Source organism: Microtus oregoni, unplaced genomic scaffold (assembly GCF_018167655.1).
Source record: "Microtus oregoni isolate MIOR12 unplaced genomic scaffold, Mior012 000041F_ref0000270, whole genome shotgun sequence".
Classification (NCBI taxonomy): Eukaryota; Metazoa; Chordata; class Mammalia; order Rodentia; family Cricetidae; genus Microtus; species Microtus oregoni.
The window spans coordinates 10,579,932-10,595,000 of NW_024543208.1; the positions used below are offsets into that span (position 1 = coordinate 10,579,932).

At 37.4% G+C, this 15,069-nt stretch overlaps 1 protein-coding gene across 1 annotated transcript in view; it reads left to right on the forward strand.

Annotated features, from left to right (window-relative positions):
* The first annotated feature begins 1,069 nt into the window (after positions 1–1,069).
* The window catches only part of LOC121433792 (E3 ubiquitin-protein ligase RNF138-like), a 96,600-nt gene continuing 82,600 nt past the window's right edge, over positions 1,070–15,069 (forward strand). Inside the window, exon 1 of the mRNA XM_041632362.1 lies at positions 1,070–1,262. Within this exon, the coding sequence (XP_041488296.1) occupies positions 1,070–1,262 (193 nt within the window). The remainder of the gene's footprint in view (positions 1,263–15,069) is intronic.

Here is a 15,069-nt window from a genome sequence, read left to right on the forward strand (position 1 = left end):
TAAAGTTTTATTATTATACAATCTTTCGTGTTTTACAAAGTCACAGATTAATAAAGAAATCTTCCAAATCCTCCAACAAAAATTTATTCTTTGCCTTTTTAATAAGAATTTTTAAAAATACAGTCTCTTCTTATTTTACGTAGCTATCCCTATCCTACTCCCTCTCCTCCTCCATCCCCAATTTTTAAAAAGCCATAATTTCTTAATTGATTCTTTGAGAATTTCACAGTATGCACCAAATTCTCCTCATTTCCCAGTTTCTTATATCTTCCTTTTACCCTTGCATCATCCCCCCAAAATATTAAAGCCAAAGCAAAACAACAAAATCTTCCCACTGCTCCTCTGCTTTTGCCCCTCTCCATCACCTCTTCATTTGGCTTTGTAGCAGTTGGGGTCAGATCTTCTGTACACTTTGTCCTATCAGCGTTACTGCAAATCACTGCAATCAGTCATTGGCCTGCATCAAGGTTTCTGTTTCATTACCATCACTGGACCCACACCAAAACTCTTCTTGGATATCCCATAATTGACCCAGTTATGGAAATTCGGTGGCTATCTTTCCACACCAGTCTCTTCACATTCTACAGTAGATTATAGTTTGCTTAGATGTTAGTATGGACCAATCCAAGGCCCTGGATATAGGCCTGTGTATTTGAGCTAGTCAGATCTGACTGCTGGAGCAACCCTCCTTAGGCGAGGGGCAGAGCCAGTTCTACTACAACAAAGCAATAAGGTCCAGTTCTCCCACACCTGTGGTGCGGGATGAGACCTTCTTTTCTGAATACAGGGGTCAGTGTTCCTGTGACGGTTGGGGCCTGTTCTCCTGCTACAGTGTCCAGTGAGGGACAGGGCCACCTTTCCAAAGCCCTATAAAGGACAGGGCCTGAATAGCTTTGCCTTCTGATTTTATCATGCTTGGTTGTTATGCACTTCTGTGGTAACACAGTACACAGATACCAACACAAACTCCATCTGCAGCAGGATCATGAACCCAGACACGACAATTGGCAGAAGCTAAGGCCTCAGCATAACAATGACCCCTCTGACAGATTAGCTTATCTAGATCAGTATGGTTCAGGGATATGACCATGGTCTCAGACGTCTGACAAGACCCCAGGTATCAAGATGGCCCTTGGTGATAACAGCCGTGGGCAGCAACTCAGACCTGGGCTGCTGTGGGGACACTGGTACAGGTATAACCTTTGGCAACAGTGTGGGCCTGGGTGACACCATGACCTTGGGTGGCAATTCAGGCCACTCAGGTAAGCATGGCTCGTGTGGCAGCATGCCTAGGACACCAACATGGCCCCATGTCGTGAACCAGACCCTTGGTGTTAACAGGAGCCAAAGACATCAATACAGACCCTGGCTATTGCAGCACCACAAACTCAGATTTGGTCCTCAGTTGCAGCTTGCATTTAGATGTCACCATGGCCCAAGGAGCAGTATAGGTCACCTAAATTGTCATGGCCCCAGTGGCAGCAGGTTCCTGACACTAACTTGGTCACAGGTGGCAGCACAGACCCAGGCATCTTCATGGTCTTTGGTTTCAATATGAGTCATGCATTTTAAGACAAACCCTGACTGAGGTAGGACCACAGACACAAACACAGCCCTCAGCAGAGCCTGGGTGAGAGCTCACCATGGTCCTGGGTAACACACACACACACACACACACACACACACACACACACACACAAATTATAGTAAATAAATACACTGAGAAATTCCATTTTCTGGTTGTCAGAACAATGGAATATTCCAGAATCTTCTGGCTGACTTTTAATAACTGGGGTTGGGAAACTTCATAACTTCATCCTCATGTCAACCTTTGGAGGCAGACAGGTCTAACACCCATACTCTGTATTCAGGAAGACTGTTGCTTGGGGGAGTTGATTGACTTGGATAAGCATATGCAAAAGAAGTATCAAGTATAAAACAAGATCTGCATATAATAGTATCCAGTGATTTTACATTCCTGACTACACTACAACCTTTATTAATAACAATAAAACAACAGAAGGGTAATTATTTTAAAAGAGTGGGGGGATGTGCACACACACATACGCATTAATGTTTGTATGCACAGACATTATATGTGTTCATACGGTGGCCAGAATCAATTTCTAGTGACTAACTAACATAATTACATTCTATTTTGTTTTTGAGACCAGGCCTGCCACTGAACCAAGATTTCACTAATTGGGATAGGCTGGATATCTGGCCAGGTTGGGCATATCAAAGGGTCTTCTGTTTCATTGTTGAGATTATAAGTACATAAATTGTACCTCTTTTTTTTTTTGGCTTATTGGTTGGTTTCGATTTATTTTATTTTTCCTTGATGCTTGTTATCTGAACTCAGGTCTTCATGTGTCTGTGACAAATTCATTATTGCTGAGTTACCACCCTAGACCTATAATAATTGTCCTTAAGTACTGTCTTAGGGTTTTTATTGCTATGAAGAAACACCATGAACATGACAACTCTTATAAGGAAAACATTTACTTAATTGGAGTGACTTGCCTACAGTTTCAGAGGTGCAGTACCTTCTCGTCATAGCAGAGACCATGGTAGCATGTAGGCAGACATGATGCTGGAGGAATAGCTGAAAGTTCCAGACCTTGCAGGCAAAAAGAAGTTGATTGAGTGTCACAATGGGGAAAGCTTGAGTAAAACAGACCTCAAAGCCCACCCCCACACTGGCACACTTCCTCCAACAAGACCACCTCTCCAGTATTGCCACCCTGTTTAGGGGCCATTTTCTTTCAAATCACCAAAAGTGCTTATGAGTAAATTTTAATTTCTGAAATTTTATTTCTTTTCTTTCCTCAATTTTAATTTCTTTCTCACTACCATGCATATCCCTTGCTTAGAGAACAGCAATAATGAGTTCAAACTAATTTCTAATGATAATTCTCACTCAGAATTCCCACCCATCAAGTATGGGCATACACTATCCCAACAATTTATAAATTTAGATATAAACACTTGGAAATTCTTCTTTTATTATGGGAAAACAAAGGTGATGAAATTGAAGTTGAGGATTTCAAAAATTTAATTCAACTAGCTTCGGGGGTACTTTAAAAGAAGATTTGTCTTATAGTTGCACTTGGGGTGCTATTATTGAACCAAAGGCTACAAGAAAAGCCATTAGTGTTTCTAATGTATGTTCTAGTAATTGTACTTGGCTCAACCCAATCAGTCTCAGATTCTACTTCAGCTATTAAGAAAATCTTTGGTTGTTTCCAGGTTCTGGCTATTACAAATAATACTGCTATGAACATAGTTGAACAAATGCTTTTGTCATATGATCGGGCGTCTCTTGGGTACATTCCCAAGAGTGGTATTGCTGGGTCCAGGGGTAGGTTGATCCCGAATTTCCTGAGAAACCGAAACACTGATTTCCAATGTGGTTGCACAAGATTGCATTCCCACCAGCAATGGATGAGTGTACCCCTTCCTCCACAGCCTCTCCAGCAAAGGCTATCATTGGTGTTTTTGATTTTAGCCATTCTGACAGGTGTAAGATGATATCTTAAAAACGACCCTATCCTATACCAATACTGACGAATATCTTGCATATCACCATAGAACCTTCATCTGGTGATGGATGGAGATAGAGACAGAGACCCACACTGGAGCACTGGACTGAGCTCCCAAGGTCCCAATGAGGAGCGGAAGGAGGGAGAAGATGAGCAAGGAAGTCAGGACCACGAGGGGTGCACCCACCCACTGAGACAGTGGGGCTGATCTATTGGGAGCTCACCAAGGCCAGCTGGACTATGACTGAAAAAGCCTGGGATAAAACCGGACTCTCTGAACATGGCGAACAATGAGGGCTGATGAGAAGCCAAGGACAATGGCACGGGGTTTTAATCCTACTTAATGTTCTGGCTTTGTGGGAGCCTAGCCAGTTTGGATGTTCACCTTCCTAGACATGGACAGAGGGGGGAGGACCTTGGACTTTCCACAGGGCAGGGAACCCTGACTGCTCTTTGGACTGGAGAGGGAAGGGGAGAGGAGTGGGGGGACAGGGAGAAGGGTGGGAGGAGGGGGAGGGAAATGGGAGGCTGGGAGGAGGAGGAAACTTTTTTTTCCTTTTCTCAATAAAAAAAAAAGAAAAGAAAAAAGAAAGAAAAAAAAGAAAATCTTTGGGCGACGGCCATTTCTTACATTTTTTTTTTCATATGTCAAGTGCTGGGGAACAGGGTTTAGGAATTAAAATGTGCTCAAAATCATTATCTCATCACAGTTTATCTTTATAACAGCATTATTGGTTGCTTAGCATTATTTTTAATTTGCCAGTGAAGAATTGAAATTGTTTCCATAGATACTCAATTAATTGCGCTATGTCACTCCAGGGGTTAGCATTGAAGAAGAACAAAGGTGAGTGGATGGAAATGCCTTATTCTCTTTTCTATTAGAGCAATTTTAGAGGATCCACTAGTTTCAGATGGCATAAAGAGTTCTCATATATGACCTTGTCTGAAGGTCAGAAACTTTCAGCTTGCTTGAAGTTGTTGCCATTCCACCCTGACCAAAGGTCAGAGAGTTGGAACTTAGTTCTACTCCTTCAAGGTTATTGTCTGCTTCTATCTCAAAGGTCTCAATTAGATTTAGGTCAGAGAGTTCTGCTTGCTCAAGGTTATTGTCAACAGGTGTGCCTAATATCCAGCCATTGTATTTCAGGTATAGAGAAGTAGATCTGTTTCTACCCCAAACAAAAGTTTAAGGATCCAACTAAGTTCATACTTCCTTAGGGAGACAACTATGGATTCTACCAAGGGAGTGGTTTTCCTACAGAATGTTTTGGTCTAAAGCTTGAGTGTTACTTGTCTTGTTCTAGCAACAGAATGTTTAACTTAGATGTAGCCTTCAACCTTCACTTCCTTGTATCATGTTAATGCAGCTTTTGCTCTTACTCCTATCTTTTGGAGTTATAGTATTTTAAGTAAATGGAAATTAAACATGGGCGATTTCAGTATTCACTGGGACTCCCTTCTATTACTATCCAATATTTCTGTTTTATTATTTTCACTTGCATCTTTCTACTCTTTACTAACTTTTCTAATCCGCAAGCTTCTACTTGGTAAATGGTATTACTGTCAAAGCTGGTCTCCTACTGTAGTTATGGTGATAGACTTTTAATAAAGATAGAAATATTTAAAGGCCCTTTCCTGTAAACATGATATGTGATTTAACCATTGTATGGTTATATTATTAGTGTTCTGAAACTGAGTATTGTATTAGTCAGAGTTCTCAACAGTCACAGAACTTATGGAATGAATCTCTTTATCCATATATATGGGAATTTATTGGAATGACTCATAGGCTGCAGTCCAACAATTGTTAGCTATAAATGAAAAGATCAAGAATCTAGAGTTGATCAATGACCTGAGGCTGATTGTCTCCACTGGTCTTCTGCATGTGCTGCAATCACAAAGACGTAGGCTCCAGTGCCAATGAAGGAATGCATGTCCACTCTTCCCAATCCACCCCATAGTTTCCTCTCTCTTGGATCTTTTTCTACTTTATATCCCTTCAAAAAAAATTTTAAAAAAAAATTTAAAAAATTAAAATTTAAAAAAATTTTTAAAAAATTTAAAAATTTAAGGCCTGGCCTGCTGAAAATATCATTGAAATAAAACATGACATAAAAAGCTAAAACAGTCTTGAGTTTAGTTCTTCAGTTACAAGTCTCCTTGTTTTATGATATTATTTCTCTCATTGGTAGATGCTTACTGATTTGTCTAGTTTGGATAGCCAGTGAGTCCCAGAAATATGTCTGTCCCTCTAGTTTGGGGATTGTGAGCAAGTACCACCACATCTACCTCCTTTACATGGTCTCTGAGGATTGAACTCATGTCCCCACTCTTACTGAAAATGAAATTTAGGGACTGTTCCATCTCCTTAACCTTAACCTGAGAATTGAACTCATGTCCCCACTCTTACTGAAAATGAAATTTAGGGACTGTTCCATCTCCTTAACCTTAACCTCCCCACTTATGCCTCTTTCTATAAGGGTCCAATTCCCATTGTGAGGACTAGTTCCTCATGACTTAGGTACTTCTCAACTGTCTCACTCCTTCACCATTATCTTAAAAGGTCAAAATTTCATCATGGAAATCTTGCTAGAATATTAATCTTTACATCATAGCAGATCATACAAGTGTGACAGGGATCCTTTCCCTAAGTATTATTTTACATTTTGATAGTGAATATAAATATTTAGTTAATCCATTGAAATATTTCAAATAATATATTATTGAGGTATTAAAAAGCAAACCTCACAATAGCAGAATGATTCATTCTATCACACTAAAGTTCTTTTTAAAAATAACTGTATTATGAAATAGAATTTGTCATATAAATACATCCATCTATGAATTCTATATTCAAAACACAATTCAAAAGAAATAGCTGTTGTATTGATGTTTGTTTTGCCTTTTGGTTTCACTATGCTGCTTGAGTTTCATAAATTAGTTGATTTTTGGGGAGAAAGGAGAACAAACAATGCTTCAAGACTATTCCTAGACCTACGCTTGAGTAATACTATAATGGAAGTAATTGAAATTTTCATGGGTGGTCCACAAGAATATTGTTTACTCTTTAAATGGGGAACATGTATCCCATAAGTATGCACTGGAGAATAAGGCAAGGCATTGAGCTATTTTTGTATGAGAAGAGAGAGAAATAACATGTGTATAGTCAGTCCCCAATTTCTGATAACTCAACTCTGATTTTACAATGGTGAAAACACAACACACATGCCATAGAAAGTATACTTTCCTTTAATGATGATGTTTTCCCAGGTCACCAGTCAGTGGAGCCATTTTCTGTCATCATGCTGGCAGAAGTGAACCACAGTTTCCAGTTAGCTAGACATATGAGCACAAGAACAGACAAACTATTCCCTCTGGCATATTGGATTGTTAAACTTTTGTTTTTCTGTAGATGTATGACAGATATTTGAATATGGTGTATAAGTTAATTAAGCCATTTCAACTTCTGATGGTTTTATTGAAATGAAAATTCATCATAAACTTCGGAAGTTCTATGCTTTAAGTAATTGGCCACTTTGGAAAGGATACATTGCAAGAGCGCTAATGGTCTGAGGAAGAGAGACGGGGGGGGGGGGGCATATTCTGAAAGAAACATAAGATAGTCTAAATCAAGTTTGCAGCATTTGGAATGAAGAAAGGGCCAGATTCTGGAGACATTTTGATGCACTAATGAGCTCTTTCACTGGTAATGACGATTCCTGTTTTACAGCACAGAAGTTGCACACTTGTGCTAAATACTTCTAGGGTTTGTAGACTTCATGCCAAAAATTAGTAAAGGGCCATTTTGTCAAGCTTACTGCCTTGTATATTTTCCCTTAACCAATATTTGTTGATTTGATTTTATTACTTTATATGGAGTACAAACCAATTCAACTAAGCTATATCTTCACATAGAATCATGCTATGCAGAAAATACACACATATGTATAAAACAACAAAACTATCATATTTCAGTCTTACAATTCAGAATGAAAGTCCTATTTATGAAGTGAATGATAAGAATGGCAGTAGATAGGATGGGTGAGTGGTAAGAAAATGACCAGAGGGAGTTTCTTTCCTTCCAATACTATAAGGCCTGAGAACTGTAGTGAGACAGAAAAATCACCAAAGGGAGAATGTGTTCCCTCTTCACAGATATGAATGAGTAAATGGAAATTCTCCTTCATTAAAATTCTATGGAGATAAAAAATGAAAATCTGTAGATAATTAGTCGATTTCTATATTTGCAGAAACTTGGTTGAGCATAAATAAAGAATGGCCCTGCTATCCATGCATGGGGACATCAACTACAAATGGAAAAATCTGCTGATCATCATAACAGGGGATTTTTCATGTCATTTGCTTTGAAGCATTAGCCAAAAGGAATGCATAGTTAGCCAAAAGGTGGCTTCTTCTCTGTTCACTGACCCTGAATTTGCTTCAGTCACAGCTCGATGGGAAATGAGGCTATTGTTTCCAGTGGTAGAGACACAGTAATAAGAGAATGGAGACCTGACCATGATCTTCCTAACGATGGATCTTATTAGTAGTTCCCAGGAGCAGTGTAACCCTAGAACAAAAGTCGGTGGCTCACTGATTTCAGCCTAATTTCACCTTTGCAAATTGCTACAAAGTATTCCTTTCCTAATGTGATCCATACAGCATGGCACATTGTCCAATGGGGAGCCTTTGCTAATCTTGGGAGAGTCCACATACTTTGGGTCTTTCTTTGATTCTAGACTTGAATCACTCTAATCACTGCAATTCTCATTTGTCATTCGCCTTAAACATTAAAATGATCAATATGATCAATTTTACCAGAAGCCATCTATGATATACCTGTTAGTGTTAATCATTGCTTTAGTCACATTTCCTAAATGTGGCAGTACATATTTATTTTAATGTACTGTCATCATTATTAATCTTGTCTGATCAAAGTTGGAAGGCAGTGAATGTATGTACCTTGCCATTTTAATACTTTTCCTTTTTTTTTTTTCTTTTAGGACATGGGAGCAGTCAGGTGGTAAAATTCAGGATTTGCAAGTCTTCCTCATGTGTCCTTTGTTTCATTTAGCTTTCTCAGAAGCTCAAACACAGGCTGAATAAAGTGTGATTTACTCTACTTTTATAACTGAAGCACAAGTAATGTCATGAAAGTTCTTGATCAGACTACTGCATGGTAAAAAAGTAGTTAGCCACTGTTTGATAGTGATGGCGCCTTCCTTCTCTGATAAGTTTGTGCACTGGACCACATGTCTTAACTGGCACACAATATGGACTATGTTTCTCTTTTACCTTGTGATTTCAAGCCCCATTGTTCAGAAATTTGGAGAAATTCTAATTTCGTTGTTGCTTTTCCTTATAAATATGTCACTGTATTTTATCTGCAATGCTGTTTCTTTTTGACTAAAGTAGGTGTTGGCATGGATTTAAGAAAGCAAAATATTTCTATGGAAAAATTATGATGAATAAGTTCAAACAAAGGAATACCTCTCAAGTACTATAAGCAGGTCTGGGAACCAAGTCAGTGTAGAATTTAAAGTAAAACCTAATTAAAATTGTTCCTAAGAGAGAGAGAGTGGGGGAGAGAGAATAGTTACAATGACTTTTTCTTTATTTCTCATAGAGAAGTTAAGAAGTTAAGGTAAGCAGAATAATTTAGTAATTTAGATAATGAACTTTCTGGTAGTCACTGCCACTGAGAATGTTCTAGACACATGCCGTAATGCAACTTCATCTATAAAGTGAGCAATGCCCACCAGGTGAAGATGCTGAGAATTGATTTAGATAACAAGAAAAAAGCCTTTCTGTCTTTGGCTGAGACACAATAGGCACTTTACAAAGCTCATCTCTTAATTTCAGTGTTTTCTTTGTTAACAAACCTTTCCCTCCTTTTGTTTACTTCATTTCCAATATTCCTGTATTTTATTCCATTTTATTTCTTAAATTCTAATGAGAAGATATTAAGTAATTAGATTATTAAATATAGAGAGGGGCTAAAGAGGTGTCTCTGTTAGGTGCCCTTCTTGCTCTTGCTGAGTAATTGGGTTCTCGTCCCTGTACTCCCATTGTGTTTTACAACTGTATATAACTCCACATCCAGGGAATTTGATGTCTTTTTATGGTCTCCATAAGCACTGATGGGTTCATGCAGACAAAATACTCAAACAAATAAAATAAATCAAAGAGTTTTTTGAAGATAAAGTGAGGCATATGCTTAGGTGTTTAAAAAATTAGTCAGTTGTAATGACATTTCCAACAGCAGTGGTTACCACCTTCACCATGCATTCATAGAAAATGCATAATGTGTACAGACTTGAGTAAATTCACTGTAATAGTATTTAAATTGTACCACCTACACTGGCATTGTCTGAATCTGTTATTTAAATCATGTCTCTAGTAAATGTGTGTGTGTGTGTGTGTGTGTGTGTGTGTGTGCATTTAAGTTCATCAGGTGCATGGTATGTTCTAGTTTGCTTTCACCCTTTAGTTAGGGAACTATTTTTTTCCCTATTTTACAACTATGTTGGTTTCCTCATCTTTTTCTAAATATCACCATCACAGGAAAGTATTTTTAAATAATTTGTTTTTTCCTATTGTGTAGTTTTACTTCTACTTAAAGAAGATGAAAATTCTGAACTGTTAGATATGCTGTCTCTTATCTCTTGCCTACTCCTTCATTTCCTTCCACTTAAGACTAATAACATGCTTCCTTTGAATTAGCATTTGCTTTTTAATCATTCTTTCACACAGTTTTGGTATATGAATGCATGAATATATGTATGTATGTGTATGTGTATTTGTGAACCATGTGTTGATTTGTTACTCTCACAGTTAGGATATTGTGAAGTGGAGCATTTGGGGAGTGAGTAGGTTAGGAGAAGGGAGTTTTCCATGAAGGGAATTAATGACATTATAAAAATAGCAGAGAAGGAACCCATGACTTTTCTTCAGTGTGAAGAACTCACAACTTGCTATCTATAAGGCCAGAAGCTGGCTCTCAGGAGATCCTGAATCTGTTGACTTCTTGATTTTGCATTCTCAATTCTCAGAATGTGAGAAATAAATTATCATTGGTTATAAGTTCTCAGTTTATGGTCTTATGTTATAGCTTCCTTGTAATATAGTGTCACAGTTAAATCTATCTCAGATTAAAAGATAAACTATTAACATTATAGTCTATTATATGATATTTTAAAATTTTCTGGGAACTCATAATCCCATCTTCCTGATTGATTTTTAATAGTTTTCATATTCTCCAGGAAAAAAAACTGATACAAAATAAATGTGAAATAATAGTTTCCTGGTCAATATACTAATGATTAATGCAAATTATACAGAAATAAACTCAGTAAGATGTACAACTGGATGATTCCTTTACAGTAAAATGGCTAATGCCACAATACAATAATCTCCCACAAAACAGTATTCCAGTTGAGACCAGAGAATTGGCTCCCACAAAGCTTGTACTTATCCTTCAGTTTGTAGCGCACAACTCATTGGTGGTTGACAAAAATATTTTCGGTGAGTTGTGAACTGAAATTTCAAACCATTCCACTTTTTTTTTCATTTTTCAGTATTTTGGAAGAAATGATAAAAACATCAAGATGTTTCCAAGGTTTATTTACTAATCTTCTGTACCAAGAAAGCAATCAACCATTTCCAACATTGGGTGTTAAATGAGTACCTGGCTAACTATTATTGATGCATCTGTTTCATTTCTCTCTTAATATTTCTAGAATCAACTTGTAAGACAGATGGCAAACTAGAAGCTACCTCTGTGATACTTTGGCTATTAGAAAGATCAGAATAATTAGAAAGATTCTACCCAAAGACAGGATAAAAGAAAAATATCAGAAATTCACAAAGATGGAAGCAAGAAAATTGTGAACAAAAATGTGAATCAAGGAAAAGGAGCCAAGCAGAACATAATAATTTGGCAGTGCAGCTGCAAGAGGTAAGCATAAGTGAAATTTCAGGACATAGGCATTGGTAAGAACTTTCTGCAGAGTATTACAGTGGTGCAGGAAGTAATCCCAAGAACTGAGAAATGGAATTACATAAAAGTTTACTCCTCTGAACTGCAAGAGAAACAATCATCAGAATAATGAGACAGCCTACAGAATGGTTAATCCTTTGCTAACTCTACATAAGATAAGGGATTCATATCTAGAACACACATACACACAAAAACACACACACACATAACTGCAAAAATGAGACAGTAACATAAGTAACATGAGCGGAAAATGGGCTAATGGACTAATCTCTGTTGAAAAGGGTAAATGCACGGGCAATAAATAATACAAAAGGGTTCAACATCCTTAGCTGCAGAAAAATGTAAATGAACACTGCTTAGAGATTACATAGCACTGAGTTTGAGTGGTTGGCAAAGATGTGGAGAAATAGGTACTCTTCCTTATACACTATTAGCGAGTATGTAAACAGATAAAACAAATCTCAAATTTCTTATGGAGGTTTCTCAAAAAATCAAAAATTGAACAACTATGTGACCCTACTATACCACCATGGATATATACAGGGAGGATCCTAAGTGTGCATGTTTATCACTACAATATTCACACTAGCTGATAAATGTAGCTAGCCTGTGCATCTATCAATGGTTTAATGGATAAAAATATGGAACACACACAAAACTAAATTTTATTCAGCCATGAAGAAAAATGAAATCATGACATCCACAGGAACATAGGAGCATCTGAGGATCATTATAGTAAGTTCAGTCAGGCATCAAAAGAAAGATAATTCAATTTTTTTCTCAAGTAGCATTTAGATATAAGTCCCCCTAGTCATTTTTCAGTACCTATTCAATAATTAAAGGTTAATCAACTGAGCATTTGTCCCAGAAGTAATATCTGATGGACAGAGCTGCAACATCTATGCATCCATATATGAAAACACTTCACATGTGCATATATGTATAATAAATCATAAAACTTTAAATGAATTAATACATAAAAATATAGATTAAGTTATAAATTGATATGTAAATATGTACTTAAATACTTATCTTAAATTTATGCTGCTCTATATTTTCACATTCAAAAATTTTTATCCTGATAGGAATATGGTGCAGTTATCATGGCTGTTCTGAGAGAGAGAGAGAGACAGAGAGAGAGAGACAGAGAGAGAGAGAGAGAATCATGAAAGTAAGATGTCTCTTAGGGTATGCTGAGGTAATAATTATGGAAAGGAGGAGGAAGGAGTTGTGGAATAAATGAAGTTCAGTGACTGATGCTCACTTTGAGAAATGAAAAGGATTGGCCAGAGAGGGAAAGAAATGTGGGGAAGTGGTGGTGATACAACGGGAGTACAATTGAAGCAGTAAAACTCTCAGAGCTATGTCTACAACCCAAGAGCTGAGGCCAAAAGAATCCTCGAAAGGTGTCATTGTGTCATCAGTATTATCTGAGATCACTTGCAGTTTTCAGCCATCAATCACTCTTTATTTTAAATATGAGTCTTTCTGTTGTTGCATTTGGCCTAATATGTTCAACATAACATTTTAAACCTGATATGTAGATATGCTTTCTGTAGTTATTACTTATTTGCTTCTTGAAACAATTTCATAGTTGTCTTCTCTTGCATAAGTCTTAATTACCTGGGCTGATTAACTTTTCATTTTGCTGTTTTCACAAAACCTAGGGTTTTGCAGATGCTAGAAACGTGCACTATTCTAGCTGCACTTCCAAACAACTGTGGAATTTTATGTAAACCATATTCCAGGTAGTTTTCTTAGAGATGATTTTCCTAATAAAAGGTTTGATATGAAATTTATTTACATACCTAAGTAATATAGATTATGTAAACTATTTTTTCTACTTGAAGACAGTTCACTTTCTTGGAAAACTAAATTGTCTATGATTAGATCAGTGCATAGCATGCAGTAAAGATCACAAAAATACAATAAATGAATGAATGAAAGCCAGGAAGATGGATGTCCAGGTAAAAATTCTTGCTGCTATCTCTGTGTTCTATCCCTGAAATTCACATAGAGGAAACAACAGACTACTGCAACTCATCCTCTGATCTCCACATATGTGCATACACACACACACACACACACACACACACACACACACACTCTGAATAGTGTTTAAAAATTAAATGAATTAATACATACAAATATAAACAGAGGTACAAATTGAGACATAGGTATTTAATTAAAAATTTATTTTAAATGTATTTGCTACTTCATAATATTTGCACATTAAAATTTCTTCCATTTAATGTTATATGACACAGTGGCAAGGCAGATAGTGATACAATATTGTGCATCTTCTGATATTGCAGCTGAAGACTGAAAATGGCTTCTCAATTTTAAGATTGTATTTAGTGCCACAACTAAAATGTGGATTAAGATTTCTCTGTCCTGATGTTGGTGGCTTTTTTTCTTTTACTGCTCAACTCCCAGTTTCACTGATTCAAAGCCGAAACCCAAGGTTTCTCTGCTTCCTTTTGCCAGGTGTCCTTTCCCCTCCATCTTTCCAGAGGCACAGTGAGCTACTTCTGAGCCTCCTCATAACACAGCATCCTAACATGCTGAGAAATGAGTCACTGCTGAACCTCCTTGTCAGTCAGTTGGCACACTTCCAAATGAGCCACAGAATGGCAAATGCACAGCACAGATAACCGGTGATAAAATACATTTCTCTTATTGATTTTCCAAACCAATATGGCACGGGTGCTTCTTCTTTGTGCCATCTCCTCTCTGTGCCCAGAGGAATTCTGTGCCTGTCCATCATTTTAATTAGACATTACACCTGGCACAAATGCTGAGTATATTAACCTTAAAGGAGCTGAATAGGTTCTCCAATAGTTAACATGGGGCCCCTGATATATTATAACTCATGTTAACATGTAGTGTTGTGCAAACTCACGGTTTCTTTAGCCCACTTTCCAAAGCTATGGCGCAGGGTAATAGCATCTATAGAGAGCTTTTTACGAAGCATGCTCCCATAATAATCTCTTATAATATAATATATAAAAGATGGATGCGTGTGGACTCTGCAAATACCACTTTTTAATGTTTATATAAATTCACCTTCTGTGTCGTGTGGTTCTAATGGTCGGCCCTTGTGACATAGGCTTGCAAAGGAGGGGTTGGTGCTACTGGGGTTGAATGGACTAAGGTTTCACCCCATTATAACTAATATCTTTGGCTCATCTCTTCAGTTTTCTCGTCTCAAACTCCTCAAAAGAGAGACAGAGATAGAAAAGAATGTGGCAGTTTCCTTTCATTGCTCCAGGGTCCATGATGGCTAGCTATCAATGCACATCTCAGCTATGGTTAAAATCCTGGAGTGTCCTTATTCTCCAACGTTGGTTAAGCAGAGTTTCTGTTTCAATTTTCTTCTTTGTAGGTAAGATAACGTAGAACAGAGAAGACAACAGAGAGTCACATTGTCCTTCTGTAATTCCATGGAGACAGCTAGAAAGCGGAGATGCTGTGAAGTCCTATGTCACCTTAACGTTCCCCTCCCCTTCAGAGCTACAAGCATAACAA